The sequence below is a fragment of the Pelodiscus sinensis genome, chromosome 9 (genome assembly GCF_049634645.1).
Source record: "Pelodiscus sinensis isolate JC-2024 chromosome 9, ASM4963464v1, whole genome shotgun sequence".
In the NCBI taxonomy this organism is placed as follows: Eukaryota; Metazoa; Chordata; order Testudines; family Trionychidae; genus Pelodiscus; species Pelodiscus sinensis.
In genome coordinates this window covers 11,218,988-11,240,617 of record NC_134719.1, presented here as the reverse complement: position 1 = coordinate 11,240,617, position 21,630 = coordinate 11,218,988, and the positions used below count along the sequence as shown (strand labels likewise).

At 43.2% G+C, this 21,630-nt stretch overlaps 1 protein-coding gene across 3 annotated transcripts in view; it reads left to right on the top strand.

Moving 5' to 3' along the window:
- IFT25 (intraflagellar transport 25) overlaps positions 1 to 21,630 on the top strand; it is a 25,338-nt gene extending 3,708 nt beyond the window's left edge. For 2 of the 3 annotated variants that reach the window (XM_014578763.3, XM_075936025.1), the window contains exons 2-6: positions 2,836 to 2,938; positions 8,962 to 9,068; positions 14,598 to 14,666; positions 17,709 to 17,752; positions 18,196 to 21,630. In XM_014578763.3, coding sequence (XP_014434249.1) covers positions 2,841 to 2,938; positions 8,962 to 9,068; positions 14,598 to 14,666; positions 17,709 to 17,752; positions 18,196 to 18,303 — 426 coding nt within the window. In that variant the 5' untranslated portion in view covers positions 2,836 to 2,840 and the 3' untranslated portion in view covers positions 18,304 to 21,630. The remainder of the gene's footprint in view (positions 1 to 2,835; positions 2,939 to 8,961; positions 9,069 to 14,597; positions 14,667 to 17,708; positions 17,753 to 18,195) is intronic. The other variant, XM_075936024.1, reaches the window with a different exon arrangement.

Here is a 21,630-nt window from a genome sequence, read left to right as displayed (position 1 = left end):
GGGGAGGTGGGGCAGGGAGCAGGCTCTGGGGACATGGGAAGGGGAAGGTGCTGAGGTGATGTGGGGCAGGGAGCAGGCTCTGGGGACATGGGAAGGGGAAGGTGCCGAGGGGAGGTGGGGCAGGGAGCAGGCTCTGGGGCATGGGAAGGGGAAGGTGCTGAGGGGAGGTGGGGCAGGGAGCAGGCTCTGGGCCATGGGAAGGGGAAGGTGCTGAGGGGATGTGGGGCAGGGAGGAGGCTCTGGGACATGGGAAGGGGAAGGTGCTGAGGGGAGGTGGGGCAGGGAGCAGGCTCTGGGACATGGGAAGGGGAAGGTGCCGAGGGGAGGTGGGGCAGGGAGCAGGCTCTGGGACATGGGAAGGGGAAGGTGCTGAGGGGATGTGGGGCAGGGAGCAGGCTCTGGGGACATGGGAAGGTGCTGAGGGGATGTGGGGCAGGGAGCAGGCTCTGGGACATGGGAAGGGGAAGGTGCTGAGGGGAGGTGGGGCAGGGAGCAGGCTCTGGGGACATGGGAAGGTGCCGAGGGGAGGTGGGGCAGGGAGCAGGCTCTGGGGACATGGGAAGGGGAAGGTGCCGAGGGGATGTGGGGCAGGGAGCAGGCTCTGGGGACATGGGAAGGGGAAGGTGCTGAGGGGAGGTGGGGCAGGGAGCAGGCTCTGGGGCCATGGGAAGGGGAAGGTGCTGAGGGGAGGTGGGGCAGGGAGCAGGCTCTGGGGCCATGGGAAGGGGAAGGTGCCGAGGGGAGGTGTGGCAGGGAGCAGGCTCTGGGGACATGGGAAGGGGAAGGTGCCGAGGGGAGGTGGGGCAGGGAGCAGGCTCTGGGGACATGGGAAGGGGAAGGTGCCGAGGGGATGTGGGGCAGGGAGCAGGCTCTGGGGACATGGGAAGGGGAAGGTGCCGAGGGGATGTGGGGCAGGGAGCAGGCTCTGGGGACATGGGAAGGGGAAGGTGCCGAGGGGATGTGGGGCAGGGAGCAGGCTCTGGGGACATGGGAAGGGGAAGGTGCTGAGGGGAGGTGGGGCAGGGAGCAGGCTCTGGGGACATGGGAAGGTGCTGAGGGGATGTGGGGCAGGGAGCAGGCTCTGGGACATGGGAAGGGGAAGGTGCTGAGGGGAGGTGGGGCAGGGAGCAGGCTCTGGGGACATGGGAAGGTGCTGAGGGGATGTGGGGCAGGGAGCAGGCTCTGGGACATGGGAAGGGGAAGGTGCTGAGGGGATGTGGGGCAGGAAGCAGGCTCTGGGGACATGGGAAGGGGAAGGTGCTGAGGGGATGTGGGGCAGGGAGGAGACTGGATTTGGGGAGAGGATGTGGGGTATTTGAAGGAGGTGCTGGGATCTGAAGGGGACATGGGAAGGTGGCGCTCAGGGGATGTGAGGTATTGAGAGAAGGCTCTGGGATTTGAAGGAGATGTGGGGAGGTGCTAAGGGGATGGGGGGCAGGAAGGGGTCTCTGAGGATTTGGATAGGTGCTGAGGGAATATGGGGTATTGGGAAGAGGCACTGGGATTTGAAGGGGACATTGGGAGGTGCTAGGAGGATGGGAAGGAGCAGGGAGCCCATTCTGGGGATTTGGAGAAGTGCTGATGGGATATGGTCTATTGGGAGGGGGCTCTGGGATTTGAAGGAGATGTGGGGAGGCACTTAGGGATGTCAGGGAATGACAGAGGTCTGTTAGTACATACCTCATATAGTTTCCAAAATTTGGACTAGACTAAATTTAAAGTGATCGGTGTCCTTTCCCAGAGCCAACCTCATCCTTAGGAAATGTTTCTTATTATTCAGCCTAAATTGTCAGGTGCTCAGTTTCATCCCAATTCTTAGATTCCTCCATTAACATCCCTAAATAGTTCTTCTCGCTCCTTGTTGGTTACCCCATTTGTACATGGTTATCCACTTTAGCCATTGTTATAATAAATCTTCTTAAGTCTTTCCGGTGTCCTAAATATTGTTGCCATTCCCTGAATTCCTGTCAAACTGTCTATATCTTTTTGGTGTTCATTTGCCTATAACTGTGTAAGTTCTGTTGTCTCAGCAATGCCACAATGGAGAGGACCTGTTGGCTCCCTGTTTTGTGATATGATATTCACTTGTTTAGATGTTTTATCACTGCCAGCCTATATATAATTCATTGTTTACGCTAATGATAGTGATCCCAATCCTATATCCACTTAGAGGTTATTGCAGGATTAGGGCCCAAATACCTAGAATAGGGAAAGAAACAGACATTAAAGAGATATTAAGAAAATAGGGGGAATACCAGAAGGGAAAAGCCATAATTTAATTTATAAAAATACTGCAAGACTTATTATTATTTGTAAAGTTTTCTAGGATTTTTAGGTTCTTTATAAATTATACTTATAGGTGCTATATAAAGCACAAAGTACTATAATTCTATATTATAATTTGTTAGGAGTTTATCTGCTTTGGCAGCATTACAGTAAACACTAATGATTTTTAAAATATGTTATTAAAAACCTTGAAGCTATATATCTTAATTAAAACATAGGTATTTTTTACTATGTAAAATGCATGTTAAGCATTTTTAAAAAGAATACTATTAGAAACGCAAAGCAGTTACTTTTACTTTAGAACTGGAACTATTTGTGGGCAGCAGTGTTGTGTGAGAGGACTGTTTTGACTGCAACTCAAGAAATATCGGCAGTTTAATCATAGAGATCTTAAAAGAGACAGACTAGAGTGTTGCCCATAAGAGTGTAACATGCCCTCTCTGAATTCCTGTTAAGGGTTGATTTGGCTGCTAGGCAACACAAGCACACTCCCACTTGATGATGTTATTTCAAGAACTTTTTTTTTTTAATCCTATGCTGGTTAACAAGAAAGGATGAAATCAACAGACTTATGCCTGAGCTCTGAAGGGACTGAAGTTATTCTAGCCACATCAAGTGATGAAAAATACCCCCCTGAAAACATCATTGATGGGTAAGATTTGATGTTTAGTTCTTTATGTAAGTGAAGGTTGCTGGAGAAATAAAGTACTTTGGTATCACCAATATGATTTTTTTCTATTACTGGATTTTTAGGCTATTACTTTTTATAATACACACAAAGTATATATTAAAAGAACATTAAGGTGGCAAAGTGAAGCATTCAAAAATGAGGAATTATGAAAATTAAGATAGCCAGTGCAACTTTAATTTGGCTTCCAAATTATATATTCTTTATATGAAACTGTATTTAATTGCCCTGTTCTGTTCATTGCCTTTGAAGCATCTGCCATTGGCCACTGATGGAAGGCTTTTGGGCTAGATGGACCATTGGTCTGGCCCACTATGGCATTCTTATGTTCTTATAAATTTCCTTCTGGATTTTTCTGTGGTGCTCATCCTGGTAGTATCTGAATGCTTTACAAATAGTACTGAATTTTCACAATATCTCTGTGAGAGGAGGGGGAATTTTACAGATGGGGAAATGAGGCACAGAGACAGTTAAGATAAAAATGGCCAATAATTTTGGGTGCCTAATATGAGACCTGACTTTTTTCATAGTATTTAATATTTAATAAAATACTATTGCACTTCTAATAGCACATCTGCCCTTGACTTCAGTTACAGTTGTGAGTGTTTGGTTCTGGAACCTAATGTTGATACCCAGAAAACAAGGAGCCTGCAGTTGCCATCTTTGAAAAGTTTGGTTTAAATGACTTGCCAAGTTTCACAGAGGAAATCTGTGACAGAGGTAGGGATGGAATCTGTTTGTCCAGGACAGTGTTCATCTGTCTTATGAGACCATCCTTTCTATTCTTGAAGTCTTCCGCCTCATTCACTAGACCCCTTCAAGATCTGCACCAAATGAGCAGGGATCCTACAGACAATCTCCTTCACTGCACAACCCTGATTCATTCCCAGAGCACCATCCATCTTGTGCACTGAACGAGGAAGGGATCCTGAAGAAAATAGCATGTGTTCATGTAGCCGAGACTGTATCAAAATGTGCATGCACAAGAAGGTTGAATTAAGGTTGCATAGGCAGCCTTAAGTCTAGAATTTCCTAATTTTTGAGAGCTTGATTTTGGCACCTTGTGTCTCTTTGATGTAACTTTTATGTATAATTTCCTAGCTTTTTAACAAAACAAACTGGATAACGGAGTTGTAGTGACCTTTTCAGGGGCTGGAGCTTTTAGATAAATAGCACAGACTTCTGCCAGGTCAGCTAATGGAGTAAATGCTAGAGCCGTGGTCCCCAATGCGGTGCCCGCGGGCGCCATGGTGCCCGCCGGGGGATTTCTGGGCGCCCGCTGGAACATCTGGGTTGGCCCCGCCCCCGGCGCGCGGCACACGCATGGTGCCGGCTCCAGGCCCAGGACGCATGGGCGGCCCCTCCCCTGGGCGCGCGGCACATGCGCAGGGCTGGCCCGGGGCGCGTGGGCGGCCCCAGCCCCGGCCCCAGGGCACATGTGCGGTGCCGGCCTGGGGCGCGTGGCTCGTGGGCGGCCCCGGGCGCGCGGCCCATGCGCGGTGCCGGTCCGGGGTGCGTTGCCGGCCCCTGCCCCCGGGCGCGCGGCACATGCGCAGTGCTGCCCCCAGGCGCCCGGCTCCTGCGTGGCCCCGCCCCCAGGCGCCCGGCTCCTGCGTGGCCCCGCCCCTGGGCGCCCGGCAGCCACGCAACGTTGGGGACCACTGTGCTAGAGACAGGATGGGGGAGGGGGCAATATCTGTTATTGGGTAAATATCTTTGTGAAAGGGACACCATTTTTCAGGTGTTAATGTAATAAAAGATTTCTCCTCTACTTCGCCTGTCTCATATCCTGGGACCAACAACAACAGTACTGCAAATAAATATGGAGTAAATGACAGCAGTAATAGGTTGCTTTCTCTCCTTGGACCAGCTACTAGAGGGGGATTAACACAAACTTTGCTTGTGAGTTTCACAGATCTTTGCTGACAGCAGAGTAATGGAGAGACGCTGGAATCTTGGGTTCCATTCCAGGTTCTGGAGTAGAATATTCTTTAGTGGTCAAAGACCTTTTAAGTTCTGTTTACTTCAACTCTGACCCCTCCTGTCTATATCCCCTCCAGCCTGTTTTTGTGCTAGCTCCTCATCCCACTCTCCTCCCTGGATCCTAGTCCTACTCCTGATCTCTCTGCCAAGCTAGACCATGTTTCCTCTCCCTTGGCTCATCCCTTTTCCAGTTTGTTTGTCCAGTTAGTCCCAGTCTTCACTCCATCCAGTCTCATTGCCCCGTCAATCTCCATCTCCCTGCATGACTTCTTGTCGAGTCTCTGTTTCATACTAACTCCTGGTCACGGTCATCTAGCTTTTCCCATTCTTTTCCCCACCTCCATCAAAGCTCCTTCTCCCAATCTCCTGTCCTCACAGCTCCTCATCTGATATGATTTATCTTCCCATCTGCAAGTGTCTTCTAGTCTACTACTACCCCAGTTTACTTTTTCCTGTTGCAGTCCAAGTCTTCCTCTCCATGCTCCTTGTCCTGGTCTATTGCCCCATATTGTTCTTCAGCCCTCTATATTTCAGTCAAGTTGCCTCCTCCTGCTTTTCTGCTGCATGGGCTACAGTAGGAGCATTGAGATCACAGGAGCGACATTGTCCTTGGTCTTAGTTCCCAGGCTGAGCACTGCATTGGCCCATAGCAACCTGGAGGAGCAATTGAGAGACAGTCATACTCAGCTCATACTACTCTTGGAGCATGCTTAACACAGATGGAATCCTTAACAATGTAGCTGCCAAAATCTAAAAGTGGAGCATATATGAACTTCTTTCCCCTGCTACAAGGCGTATAGCTTGGCCAAACCTAGGTGAATTTTCACAGGGTCAGCGAAAATCAAATTTCTAACAATAGGGCAACTCCCTTAGCAAAACATGAAGTTGTTAGAGCTTCTCAGGAAAAGATTGCAAGATTTTTTTTATGTGAATTTGGGCAAAATAATTTATTTTTCTCTAAATGTTTATATAAGAAACAGCTAAACTGTTTTTCTGAAATTCCAAAATTCAATCATAGGTAGACCCACAGTGTGGTAAACTGCAGTTCAAACAGTTTGGCAGAGTTATCAGAAATTGAAAACTGAGTCCTAATGGGAAGTGTTAAGAAACTTTAAGTGTAAGGAGGTGCTACCAGTTCTGCGTATTATAAAACATGATTCTTGTCAAATCCCGAGTCTTCCTAATTGTAATTAAAACCACAAGAATGGTCATGCTGGGTCAGATAAAAGATCTGTTTAACCCAGTATCCTGTTTTCTGACAGTGGCCAATGCCAGGTCCTCAGATGGAATGTACAGAGCAGGTAATCAAGTGATTAGAGCCCTGTGTAAATACAAATTTATGCCTATGGGTGTGGATATCTGCATTATAAATCTATATCTTCTGAACTGCAGGGCTCTCCTGGTAACCGCAGCGATGAAAGGAGCAGAACGTGGGGCTGCTTCTCTCACAAGCTAGTGCCCTGCACCGGCAGCTCCTCCAGTGTGGATGTATTATCCCTAGGCCTACCCACATCCATTCCACACAGATGTCTGTATCTCCTGTCCAGGGCTATGCTGTTGAGTCTGGTGCCCACCCCAGTGGGAGGGGTTGGAGTGGTGTAGCTGCTGTGTGGGAGCTGCTGACACAGAGTGCTGGCTCCTGGAAGCAGCAATTCCCAGGATCTGCTCCTTTTGCCACTGCAGTTCCTGAGAGAGCTCTGCAGTTCATAAGATACTGATTGATATCCACAGATATCTGTATCCATGGATATACATTTGTATCCGCGCAGGGTTCTACAAGTGATCCATCCCCTGTCACTCATTCCTAGGAAATAACTGAACTTCTCAACAAAACTTAATTATGAGTGTTTTTTAAAATAGTAACTATTGAGATCTATTCATAGTTTCCAGGATAGGAGTTATCCAAACATTTTTCTTTCAAAAGTGAATTTCCATATTACCATAATATGTGTATTGATATCACTGGAGAACAATGATTTCTATTGTTACCAAGAAAGGTATCCTGGGCAGGAGCAGTGCAAACTTTCTCCAACCTTTCCATTAATGTATTTCAATCCTGACCTGGAAGAGAGCAATTCAAGGAACCAGAGTATAGCCCATTTTCTATATCTGATTGTTGTTATCCATATTTGTTGAGACTACTGAGTTAATAATTTTTTCACCTATGAACTGGACTGTGATCATCAGCTCATTTCTCATAGACCATCACCTAGCTGTCAGATAGTAATGATATTTTGTCACTAGAAGCCTGAGGCTGTTTGAACTAATGATCAAAAAATAGAAGATTCCATTTCCTTGTACTGCTTTCTACTCTGAGCCATTCAGTCTCATAACATTTTGCTTTTTAATTGAAATCCAGTTGTATTTTTATTAAAAATATTGAAGTCTGTGATCTATATCACCATAAAAAGGTGAGAACACTATTTCACACTACTCAAAAACTGAAAAAATGCCTGAAGTTGTAGCACCCAATTCATTATGAAATAGCTTAAGTCAGTGTTTCCCAATTTTATTTGGCCACAGAACCCTTTTAAACTCGAAATAATTTCATGGAATCCCTAATAACAGTCTTATATCTGGAGCTGAAAAAGTAGACCACAAATAAGTAAGGATAATAATAAACAAATGCGAAATAAGGTCATGAGATCAACATTTATTTTAATTGCACATATTTAAAAACAAAATGTTTTAAAATGTCTTTGCAATTCAGCAGGTACGAAATAACTATTAAATAATATTTTGTTGCATAGTACACACTGGGTATCTGGAGCATCTTTATTTCCATTGATTGTGAATCCAAATGACAAATAGTCCTCGGCATACCTGCATTTCTTATTACTTGGCTGTAATTTTTCATAATTAGCTTGAGCTGTCTTGGTATTTTCCTTGCTGGTTTCAGTAACAACAAGAGTGTTGGAAGTACTCGCTTTTTTCTTTAAAGTTCCTTCTTTTAGCCAATGACCCATGAGGAATTTTGGAATCAATAATTTAAATTATATGTGTAGATTCTATTAACTTCTTGTATTGTTAAAGTCACCCACGTGATCCACGCACCCTAACAGTGAGTACAGGAATTTCCAGTGTTATATAACACACGATTGCACCACTGATTGACTGCACATGCAGTGCTGAGTAATGAGTAGAATTTTCTTGCAGAACCCTTATTTTCACTTTGCAAAACCCTGGGGTTCCACGGAATACCATTTGGGAAACACTGGCTTAAGTTAATGCATGCATGCAATCTGAGAATAGCTTTTGTCCTTAATCACTATTTCCCCTTTGTTTAAAGTAAATGGTAAATCTACCCCAATGTGAAAAGATTGTCATTGACTCTTCATCTCCAAACAATTCCACCGTGGGATTTGTTTCATTATGTAAAAAATATGTTCAATATTGCACTAGAGGAGTATTTACAATTAAGGAAGTTAAGCATATGTGGAAATCTTAACAAGATCAAGGTCAAGGATGGTATATTTAGAACAGGCTCCAGAAATCTTTATTTACAAGGTACTTATAATGTAGAGGTTATGATAGTTACAGCTCACAACTGACCAATGATATGCTGGGTGTGTCAGCTATGGCATAGTATGTAGTTATGAATTGTCTATCTGTGCCAGAATTCTTTGTTATTGAGGGCATGAGAAATCCAGCAGAAAGAAGAAGGGTATGAGGAGGGATTGACAACAAAGTTGATCTAAATAGGATCTTTCTAGGTGAAAAGTCACTCACACACATATTTTAGACAGGTTGTTGAACTGAGTGGCCAGTGGGATATCAGTCAAGTATCTGGGAATATTCTGTGATGAACAGGTTTGTAAGCAGTAAAGAAAATAGAGGCTATTTGTAAGAGATAGAGAAGCTATATAAATGTTGATATTTAATGGCTGTATATTGTTTCTTGTGAAAATAACCTAATTATAAATTACTTTGCAGATCTCATTTTTATATAGCTATTGTACCTAACATAATAATTAAAAAGTTGTTTTTTTTTTTTTTAACAACAGAAGTTCAGAAACATTTTGGACAACAACAGGAATGTTCCCCCAGGAATTCATTATTAATTTTCATAAATGTGTAAAAATCAGCAAACTCACAATCCAGTGTTACTTAGGTAAGAATGCAATGTATTCATGAACTGTGTTAATTTTCTCAATAGTAGCACTTTCTTAACTAAAGAGTTTAAAAAATAATCCATAAGAATGTAACTAAACCAGCAAACTAGTGCTCCTTTGAGTCCAGTATGTTGCGTTGACCAATTGGGGAAGCAAGATATGCCAGAGAAGGATGAACATCTTTCCTAATATAAGGCTTTTGTGCATTATACGATTATGGTATGTTGAGGAGAATTATTTTTCCCAACTTGAGGTAGATATGCTTTGAAGCATGAGGAAGAATTGGCCTGATGATTTTAATCTAGGTAATATAACTTTATTGTACTAAACAACTTACCTTATAGAATCATAGAATTGTAGACTCATAGGATTGTAAAAAAACCTCAGGAGGTCATCAGGTCCAACACCCCTGTTAAAAGCAGGACCAATCCTAACTAAAAGTCTCAGAGCCATGTTAGTCAGTAACTAAAAAAACTTCAAAAACAACACTGGTCCTGTAGTACCTTAGGGTATGTCTACACTACCCCCCTAGTTTGAACTAGGGGGGGGGTAATGTAGTCATACGGAGTTGCAAATGAAGCCCGGGATTTGAATTTCCCGGGCTTCATTTGCATAAAGCCGGCCGGCGCCATTTTTAAATGCCGGCTAGGTCGGACCCCGTGCTGCACGGCTACACGCGGCATGGACTTGCTAGTTCGGATTAGCTAGTTCCACGAGGCGTACAGCTAGTTCAGAGAGGAAGCCTAATCCGAACTAGCTAGTCCGTGCCGCGTGTTGCCGCGCGGCACGGGGTCCGACCTAGCCGACATTTTAAAATGGCGCCGGCCGGCTTTATGCAAATGAAGCCCAGGAAATTCAAATCCCGGGCTTCATTTGCAACTCCGTATGACTACATTACCCCCCCTAGTTCGAACTAGGGGGGTAGTGTAGACATACCCTTAGAGACTAACCAAAATATATAAATAGTATAATGAGCTTTTTTTTCCATCTGAAGAAGTAGGTTGTGCTCACGAAAACTCATGATACTATTAATATATTTCAATCCCAGCCAGGACTTTGTCAAGCTGGGACTTAAAACCCTCTAGGGATTGAGACCATTGCTCCTCATTCTGTCATCTGTCAACACTGAGAACAGCCTCTTTTCATCCTCTTTGGATCCCCCCCCCTTCAAGTAGTTGAAGGCTGCTATCAAATCCCCCCTCACTCTTCTCATCTGTAGACTAAATAAGCCCAAATCCCTCAGCTTCTCCTCGTAAGTCATGTGCTCCAGGCCCCTAATCATTTTGGTTACTGTCCACTGGACTCTCTTCAGTGTGTCCACATCCTTTCTGTAATGGAGGTCCCAGAATTGGACACACTACTCCACACGTGGCCTCAACAGTGCTGAATAAAAGGGAATAATCACTTCCCTAGATGTGTTGGCTGTGGCCCTACTGATGTATGCCAATATGCCATTAGCTTTCTAGGCTACAAGGGCACACTGTTGACTCATATCCAGCTTCTCATCCACTGTAATCCTGGTATCCTTTTAATCAGAAATGCTGCTTAGCGAGTAGGTCCCCAGCCTGTTGGGATTCTTCCATCTCAAGTGCAGGACTCTGCACTTGTTATTGTTGAACCTCATCAGATTTCTTTTGCCCCAGTCCTCCAATTTGTCTAGGTCGCTCTTGACCCTATCCCTAACCTCCAGTGTATCTATCTCTACACCTAGTTTAGTGTCGTCTATGAACTTCCTAGGGGTGCAATCCATCCCCTCATCCTGGTCATTAATAAAGATGTTGAACAAAACCAACCCCAAAACCAACCCTTGGGGCACTCTGCTTGAGACCGACCATAAACCAGATATCAAGCCTTTGATCACTACCCATTGAGCATGATGATCCAGCCAGCTTTCTATCCACCTTATAGTCCATTTATCCAATCCATACTTCTTTAAATTGCTTGCAAGAATACTCTGTGAGACCATATGAATTTGCTGAAATCAAGATATGTCACATCCACTGCTTTCCCCATATTCACAGAGCCAATTACCTTGTCTTAGAAGGCAGTCAGGTTGATCAGGCATGACTTGCCCATGGTAAATCCATGTTGACAATTTCTGATCACTTTCCTCTCTTCCAAGTGCTTCAAAATGTATTCCTTGAGGATTCCTCACCAGGATTTTTCCAGGGACTGAGGTGAGGCTGACTGGTCTGTAGTTCCCTGGATTTTCCTTCTGCCCTTTTTTAAAGATGGATGCTATGTTTTCCTTTTTCCAGTCATCCAGGACCTCCCCCATTCATCACAAGTTTTCAAAGATAATGGCCAAGGGCTCTGTAATTACATCATCTAACACCCTCAGCAACCTCGGATATATTGCATCCATCCCAATGGATTTCTGTATGCTCAGCTTTTCTAAAAAGTTCTTAATAACTTGATCTTTCTGTACTGAGGACTGCCCACCTCATTCCCTAACTATGTAGTAGTCTGGGAACTGATCTTGTCTATGAAAACAGAGGCAAAAAAAGCATTGAGTACTTCAGCTTTTTCCATATCATCTGTCACTAGGTTACCTCCCCATTCAGTAAGGCTGTGTCTAGACTGGCAAGTTTTTCCGCAAAATCAAATGATTTTGCAGAAAAACTTGCCAGCTGTCTACACTGGCCGCTTGAATTTCCGCAAGAACACTGATGATCTCATGTAAGATCATCAGTGTTCTTGTGGAAATACTGTGCTGCTCCCATTCCGGCAAAAGTCTTTTTCCGAAAGACTTTTGCACAAAAGGGCCAATGTAGACAGCACAGTAGTGTTTTCCGCAAAAAAGCCCCGATCTCAAAAATGGCGATCGGGGCTTTTTTGCGGAAAAATGCATCTAGAGTGGCCACGGATGCTTTTCCGCAAAAAGTGCTTTTGCGGAAAAGCATCCTGCCAATCTAGATGTGCTTTTCCAAAAATGCTTTTAACGGAAAACTTTTCTGTTAAAAGCATTTTTGGAAAATCATGCCAGTGTAGACGTAGCCTAAGGGTCTCACACTTTCCCTTACCACTTTATAATTGCTAACATGCCTATAGAAATCTTTTATATTACCTTTCACATCTCTTGCTAGCTGCAATTCCAGCTGTGCTTTGGCCTTCCTGATTACTTCTCTGCATGTTCAGGCAATGTATTTGTACTCTTCCCTAGTCATCTGTCCAAGTTTCCACTTCTTGTAAGCTTCCTTTTTGTGTTAAGCTCACCAAAGGTTTCACTGTTAAGCCAAGCTGGTTGCCTACCATATTTACTTTTCTTACTGCACGTTGGGATGGTGTGTTCTTGTGCCTTCAGTAAGGCTTCTTTAAAATACAGCCAGATGTCCTGGACTCCTTTCCCCCTTATGTTAGTGTCCCTGAGAATCCTGAGGGAGTCAAAATCTGCTTTTCTGAAGTCCAGGGTCTGTATTTTGCTGCTCTCCTTTCTTCCTTTAGTCAGGATCCTGAACTTGACCATTCCGTGATCACTGCTGCCCAGGTTGCCACCCATATCTATTCCCTTACGAATTCCTCCCTGTTTGTGAGCATCAGGTCAAGCTTAGCATGATCCCTGGTTGGTTCCTTTAGCACTTGCACCAGAAAGATATCCATAACAGTCTCCAAAAACTTCCTGGATTGTCTGTGTCCTGCTCTGTTGGTCTCCCAGCAGATGTCAGGGTGATTGAAGTCCCCTATCTGAAGCAAGGCCTGTGATCTGGAAGCTTCTGTTAGTTGTCTGAAGAAAGTCTTGTCTACCTCATCTACCTGATCCCGTGGTCTATGACAGACACCCACCATGACATCACCCTTGTTGCTCCTGCCTCTAAACTTAACCAAAAAAAACCTCAACAGACTTTTTTCCCATGTTTTACTGGAGCTCTGAGCAGCCATACCTCTCTCTTACATACAGTGCAACTTCTTCCCCACCTGTCCTTCCTGAACAGTTTATGCCCTTCCATGACAGTGCTCCAATCATGTGAGTCATCCCACCAAGTCTTCATTATTTCCAATCAAATCATAGTTCTTTGACTATGCCAGGACTTCCAGTTCTTCCTACTTGTTTCCCAGGCCTCTTATATTCATGTACAAACATCTATGCTAACTAGCTGATTGACCTACTCTCTCAGGGTGCATCTGCACAGCTCCCTCACCTCGAAATAAGCTACTCAATTTGTGCTATGCAAAATGCGTAGCTTTTTTTGAGATTATTTCAAAATAAAGCATTATTTAGACAAAACCCTTAACCTTTGTGGAATGAGGGTTATAGGGATACTGGAATAGCGCGCCTGTTATTTTGAAATATATTTTGAATTAACAGGTGCACTTAAAGACGCAGAATAGCTATTTTGGGATACCAGAGGTAGACGTAGCCTCAGTATGAATCAGGGGTCCTCCTCTGTTGTACATTTCCTCTTGTGTTTCTTCCCAGTATCCTACTTCCCCACTTACGTCAGGACTTGTTAATGATGATAATAAATAATTTGCTTCAAATAATTCTGTAAATTAATTATATGTTTAATCCAAAAAGTATTTTCTCTTTATCTATTTTGAATGTATTAGGGATGTCAGTGGTTAACCAGTAAACATCACCCTTATCCAGTGATGCTCACTGGTTACTCATTAACCAGTGGCCTGGCTGGGCTGGAGCAGTCCCCCACCAGTCGTGGATGGAGGGCTGCTTCCTACAGCGGACCTGGCCTGGTCAGAGCAGCTCACTACAGTACAACATGGGGGTGGGGGGGTGGGGGAGAGAGAGAGAGATCGCTTCTGCCCCATGTAAGTGATTAACTAGTTAAACATAACATTTAACTGGTTAACTGATTAAATGGGATTTTACACCCCTAGAATGTGTTGCTTTTTAATTTCGTAGTATAAACTTCTATCTCCTTTGTTTATACATTTAAACCTCCGTACTCTGGATGTCCCTAATCCAGGAACACCTGTAGTACAGAGAAAGAAGCAGCTTTGCATGCAGCTGCTCCCCCTCCGCTCCACTCCAGTTTGGGGAACGGCAGCATGCAGTGCTGCGTCCCCTGAGACTTTTCTCAGCCACTCCCAAAATGGCCGTGTGTGTGGGGCGGGGTGTCTGGGAGCGGCAGAGAGTGCAGAGCCATGTGTGTCCCTGGGAGTGGGGCAGCAGGTGAGTGTTCCACCCCCTCACACCCTGTTTCCCAGGGTTACCAGATTAAAGAGGTTTAAGTGTGTTTTGTCAAATTTTTATAATAATGTGAAAAAAGATATAAAAGAGTAAGAGAAATATTGTGAGCTCAGGAGCTAGGAACTCAAGCTTTAGCTAATCTTGGGGAAATCACTTAAATAGTCTTCCATTTCCCCACTTGTAAAATGAGGATGATGATGAGATCACCTACCTTCCCAACAGGATACCATGAAACTTAACTAGCCAATGTTGGTAAAATTCTTTTAAGATGAAAAGTTGATGCATGATGTTAAGTACTGTTAATAATTAGTAAATCAGTAATATGAAAGTAGGTAAATTTCAGTGCTCATTCTATGCTGATTTCTTTTTAAATATATTTTAGTACGGAGTTTAAGGATTGAGAAAAGTTTATCTAAAGATCCAGTAGATTTTGAAGAATGTGTTGAAAAAGGTAAGTAACCAAATATGGAACCCCTCTGATTGGGTGGAAATGATGTTGGCCTTTATGTATTTGTTCATTCATTGTCTTAATATCTCCACACCTTAAGAAGAATAAAGTTTATAACAATTTTATAAAAGTTGTTTATTTTAGTTTATAAGATTTGTTTGGTATACTGGAAATGATTGTGATTCACTGTTTTTATTACTATTGACATCATCCATAAAAATTAATATTCTGTTAATGTTACCAAAGTGACATGCTAGAAATCCACATGAAAATTATATGTAAAAAAAAAAAAGTATGACTTGAAACAATGTAACATAGAACTTCTTTGTTAAGAGTCAAAATATTTTCCAGAACACAACAACTTATATTAGAATAATGTTAAATTGAGTACTGTTTTGTGTTCAGTAGGTATTTGAGGATAGGAGTATAGATTGATACCCCTTTTGTCTCAACCCCGAGTTTTGTAAATTTAAGTTTGTATTTGAAAGTTCATTATTTAAACCAGGGGTCTCCAAACTTTTCAGCCCGAGGGCCGCATTAACTATCAAACAGCAGTTCGGGGGCCGACTACACACTTGAGGTCCAAATAAAAAACAATCAAAACATGGATGTTGTTTTTAATTATTTATTTAATATTATTTTATTCAGTTATTATTTAATAACACATTGATACACTACACATGAACACCTGTATTAGTGTGAATGGTGAAATTGTTTCCTGGATGCCAAAATAGCAGACATTTCTGGCTTTAGAAATCACTGTTTGAAATTGGGGGTGGTGCTTGTCCTAGTCCTGCAGGAGGGGCTCCAGAACGGGGAAACTGCTGAGAACTCATTTCCACCTGCGCAATGTGATGAAAATTGTAAGCAACATAATCCTGGCAATATGTTCAGCCTAAGACACTCACACTTGAAGAGATGTGATCGCTCTCCTATCATGCAGGGAATGAGGTGACAATTTGTAACATAGCCCCATGGAACAAGGGGCATGCATTTTAATGGGAAAAGCTGGTTTGAAAGCAGACACGTTATCACTTGGTAAAGGAAGTTGGAAAGCAGTGCCCAACGCTCCCACAGACTGATACCCGGCAGGGCGGTGCTGCTCTGGGTTGTGGATGAGAGAGACCAGACGTCGAAGGGAGAGGGATGTTTCTTCAGGGCGCACTGCAGGGACCAGGGCAGCGCGCTAGGCACGGCACAGCGTCACCCAGAGGCTGTGCCACAGCAACCAGACCGCCTCCTGCAATGGGCACAGCTCCTCAGCCCCGCCCCCGGAGAAGTAGCCCCTCACTCCTAGCCCCTGAGAAACCACCGTCGGGTTTCCTCCCCTCCGTCCAGCCTCCCGCGATCCTCTGCTGCCGGGTCTGATCCGGAGCCCGCCTTCGAGACCCCCCTTTTTCGCCTGCCCGGCCAAGCGGCACACGGAGCCGTCCCTGACCTAGGCTACCTGCTGTCCCGTGTGCGCGCTGGGGCCTCGCGCAGCCGCCTGCGAATCCGTTTCTCCCGCTGACACCAATGCTCGGACTCAAGCTCAGGGATAATCTCGCCGGCACGCGGAAGAAGGCGGGGCCAGACAAAAAGGTCTCCACGGGCCGGATGAGAGGGCCTTGCGGGCCGCATCCGGCCCGCGGGCCGTAGTTTGGAGACCCCTGATTTAAACTATCAAGAAACACTGTTGTAAAAGTTGCATTAATTTTTACACGCTGGGCTTAATCCTGCAATCCCTGATGTATATGAGTAACCTTCCTTATGTGAGTGGTCCCATTGATTTCAGTGAGACTGCTCACATGCAATAAAGTTACTTTGTATATAAATGTTTACAGGATTGGGCTTTGTATTGTCTCCTTTGGCATCAAGTGAGGATGGTGGCATAATGAAAACTAGAGCAGTAAAAAGTTTAAAATTCATGTTTTTACAGAATTTGAGTCATATAGTTTTTGACATTTAACCAATCGTTGTTTAGAAACCCTTGTCTTATGCATTTTTTAACTTTAGCATGAGCTCTAAAATTAAATGTGTGTAGATATTTGCTAGATCAGAGCTTTAGCAAGTCCAAAAATGATACTAAAATACTGAAATTATGATGATGATCTGTTTAAACTGTGACTACATGTAAGAAAAATGGAAAGCATTTGATCGTGTGATAAGATTAAGTGTTGATGCCTGTATATTTGAACTATATTTAGTGTACTGAGGATGTTATGAAGAACTGTGAATAACTATGGCTATGTCTACACTACAGGTGTGTGCGGACAGGAAACAGGATTTTTTTGTGCAAAAACAGTCTATCGAAAGAAGCACGGTTCCCTGGTGGTCATTCTGTTAATGGCATTCAGAGCTTTTTTGCGAGAGAGCATACATGCAGTCTGGATTCTCTCTTTTGCATTTGCGATGCACTTTTGTAATGTGGATGCACTCTTGTGCAAGAAGTTTTTGCGGAAGATCTCTTCTGCAAAAAGCTTCTTGCGCAAGAAGCCTGCAGTGTAGACGTAGCATAAGTTGGATCTTGAGCTAAGTTTGGCTCTTTATGTCCTATTCAAAAAGGAATAGCTTCATTCCAATCTCAGTGTTATCACTCTTGTGACCTGAAGTTGGCCACTTAACCTCTCTCTCTCTGTTGTCCCAGCTATAAAATAGGGGTATTTGTTATTTCTGTATTTATTTGTATTGCCTCAATTCCATAAATGACAATTGTGAGGATTATTTTTGTATGGAACTTTGAAAATAGAAAGCTCTATATAAGTGCTGAAAGTACTACTCATACATTTTATTTTATACTCAAAAATTAAAAGCATATTTGAGTAGTAAAATGCATCACAGTTTTTATGCCCCATAGGGGCACTTAAAAAGCCAGTTTAATTGTTTATATATTTAAATTAGAACATTACTAACATTGTTTTTATTCTTTAATCATCTTGTTAAATATTTTTGCATACAGTGTAGACTTACAATCCTTAACTTCCAGGAACCTTCAAGTCCAGTGGAAATTTATCACAGAATTGTAGAAATGTAAACTCATTGTTTGCTATAAAATTTATTTTCTAGATTTACAATACACAGAAGGGGCACTTCAAACAGAAGAATTTTCTGTGAGTATATTCAACATATAGTATTAGTGACACATGTAATAGTGGTGGATAGACTAGTTACAAATGCCTTCAGTCAACCCAACTTTTACATATTATTTTAGAGTTTAAATACATCCCTACGTCTTGGATATGTGCTTATATGTTATGTTATGGTATAAATATCTGTATAGCCAGATCTCCTAATTTTGCTTACTATCCATCTGAAGAAGTACAGTAATCTCTCTTGGCCCAGCTGTTGTCTTGAAAGCTTTGTGAGTTCCAGTGCTTTAAGGGAAACAGAAGGGCTATTTTGGATTCCTCTAATCAAAGGAAGTTCTGTAAACTGACATGTAGAAATGTCTTGATCCCTCTGCTATATATTAAATGTTAAACTTCTTTACAGAAGCCTGTTGAACATTTATCTTATTACAATAATGAAAATAAGTGCTTTGTCTCTTCTACAGCTTCCTGAATTCCAAGCTACCTACTTGCGATTCATCATCAAATCTGCCTTTGATCATTTTGTTTCAGTGCACACAGTGATGGCAGAAGGATTAGTAGATAATATTTAAGAACAAATTTAAAGAATTGCCTCAAAACTACTTTGCAATGATATTTGTAGTATAAAACATATGTATATTAATAAAACATTATATTTACATGGATTTTTAAAATCTGGATCTAGTATGTTTTCCCCCCGTCCCAGCAGTGTAATGTGTAATGCAGTACCAATTAGGAATGTCATCGTGTAGATGACTACACAATTAACCAATAAGCTTAGGCTTATCGATTAATCTTGTTGACTACATGAACTCTCCTCCTCTCAGAGACAGCAAGGGGTGGGGAGTGGGAGTTGGTGCCCATGAGGAGCTGGCTTTAAGCAGGCTCCCCATGAGCACTGGATCCACCTGCTCCTTCCCTCCATCTCCGCACTGCTGCCTTTGATAGAGAAGCAGCAGTGTGGAGGGTGACGGGGGTAGGCTGGAGCCAATATGCACAGGGAGCCAGTTTTTAAGCAGGCTGCAGATGCATGCTGGCTCTGCACCCACCTGCCCCCATTTTGCTACCTCCTCCAGAGGCAGTGGGAGAGGAAGGGGGAGCTGACTTAAAACCTGGTTCCCCCCAGCACTGACTCCGCGGTGCCACCTCCTCCCCCTGCGCTGCTGCCTCCATCAGAGGCAACAGCGTTGGGGGGAAGGGAAGAGTGAGGGTTGCTATGAAGCAATCTCTGTCCACACAGGGGTGGGGGGGAGAGGGTCTGAGCTACTCGTGGACAGAGAATGCTCCACATCCCACGGAGCAGCCTCTGTTCATGGGGAGCTCGGTTCCCCCGCAGACTGAGGCTGCTGCCATCCCGCACTACTGCCTCTGTATCAGAGATAGCAGTGCGGGGCAGCAGGCAGCCGGTCTATGCGGAGAACTGTTTTTTAAACTGGTTCCCCTTGCGGACTGCCTCCTCCTGCCATCCCATGCTGCTGCCAGCACGAGGTAGCAGGGGGCTCCCCGGGAGTGGGGCTGGAGCGCACTGGCTGCAGGCCCCGCCCCCAGGGACTATCGAATAGTTCATGTAACTGCATGAAATCTTAGCAGTTACCCAGTATTCAGTTATCTGATATCTAACATCCTAGTACCAGTGTAATTGATTAGTCTTTTGTACAGAACTTTGACGATATAAAGCACTCTATGGCTACGTCTACGGTAGGAGTTTTCTTGGCAAAAAATATGCTAATGAGGGACTCATTTGCATGAGGTGTGATCTCATTTGCATATTTTCTCGCAATCCGGTTTTGCACTGGGGTTTTTGCACAAAAACAAGCAGTGTGGATGTTTTCTTTTTGTGCAAAAACCCCTTTTCCTGCAAGATCGGTAAACCTCCTTTTTTGGGGCATAAGGATTTTGCGGGAAAGGGTTTTTGCACAAAAAGAAAATGTCCACACTGCTTGTTTTTGCGCAAAAACCCCAGCGCAAAAATTGATTGGCAGAAAATATGCAAATAAGATTGTGACTCATGCAAATGAGTTAGCATATTTTTTGCCAAGAAAACTCCTAGTGAAGACATAGCCTATAGTGCTGAAAATATTAATGTACATTTTAGTTCATACTTTAAAAATAGCATATTTGAATAGTATAATGCATCACAATTTTTTATGTCCCATAGGGACATTTAAAAAGCCAGTTTAATTGTATATATAAATTAGAACATTACTAAAATTGTTTGTATTCTTTAATCATCTTGTTAATCTCTATCCTTATTAGTGGTGGTAATACTTGTGTAGTTTTCCAAAGTAGAGTAAAAATGTTGAAGAACTGCTTTTCCTTAATCACTAACATTCAAGTATAATTGATTCCATTTATGAACTGCAATACGTTGAGATTAAAAGGCTATTTAAGATTCATTTCTAAGAATGCAGCAAGCAGTACACTTTCCCCTCCCTTCCTGGCAGAGGGGAACAGGAAGAAATGTTCCTGTACGAATCAGGGGGGAAGCTTCAGCCCCCACCCAATTCTCTTTAATGGGCACCTGGGGATGGGTGACAGTCCCAGATAAGGGGGCGGGCTGCCCCCAGCCAGCTCCTTTCACCTGCCTGGCGATTTTGTCTCTTTTCTGTATGGTTTTCTGAGAAGCAATCCCATTCCAGGCACATCCCATTTTCTTGGCACAACCAAACCCTTGCCTTGCTTTAAGTTATAAGAGGAAGCTGTATTCCAAATTTGTTGCTCCTAGCTCTTACCATTTGGGAAGAGTTCTTGAACAGACAGACTAATGGACACATTCTCTCAACTAGATTTTCCTCACAGAATAAATAAAAGTGTGAAATATTCAAACTTGAAGCCATTCCCCTAAAATAAGTTCTTCCAAAATTCATTGGTTTGTGGAACTTGTGATCAGCTGAAAACCCTATGTAAGAAGAGGGTGATGATACATAGGGTGATGATAACTTCTCTTCTCTTAAAATATTTAAATACCAAGCTGAAGCCACTTGAGATGGTTTGATATATTTTAATTGCTCCTATTCAGCTCATTGCCTCTATAAATATGTTCTCAAATCAGGTCACAGCTGCATGTGCTTTACGCTATGACTGTCATAAACAAATATTAATAGAACCAATGATGATGTACATTAATACAATTATTTCATTCACAAACCTGCTATAGTGTGTGCAAGTGAATATTTAGAAAAACCGTCTCTTTTTAAAAAAACAAGGATCGGTATGCAATAATTTGTTTTGAATTATTCCATCATTCATCCAAGCCATTTGAATAGCTTTCAACTACTAATATTTCTTTTAGATTTCAGTTTCAAAATTTGGTGTGACTAGTTATAAAACATTGTACCATTGCTATCTCTAGTATTGAACAGGATCTAAAACCACTGGTACCAAGATGCATTAATGGTAAAGTTTTGCTGATAAGGATAGGTTTCAAATCTCAAAGGCCTGGTCTACACTAAAGGGGAAGGTCGACGCAACTATATAAGTATGTAGCTGGACTCAATGTATTTCAAATCGTGTTTTTACACTGTCCACACAGCGGGAGGTCAGCAGAAGCAAACACTCCCATTGGCTTCCCTTGTTCCTCGTGAGGAGCAGGACTACCGGTGCTGATGGGAGCACCCTCTCAGTTCAAATTAGCAGGCCTTCATTAGACCCGCTAATTCGAACCCTAGAAGATTGACTGTGGCAGTGTTAATCTTCTGCATAATGTAGACATGTCCTAAGAGATTAATCTTGTAGTCTTTAAACAGGCAAAAAAGCTCCCATTAATCTCATGGGAATTTTACCTTCATCAGAACTGAGGGACTGGGCACCAAATGATAGGTGCTTCCAGTGGAATAAAATATTTTTTTCTTTCCACTCACTATTTCACAGTAATTACAAGAAATCCTGAGCTACTCAAA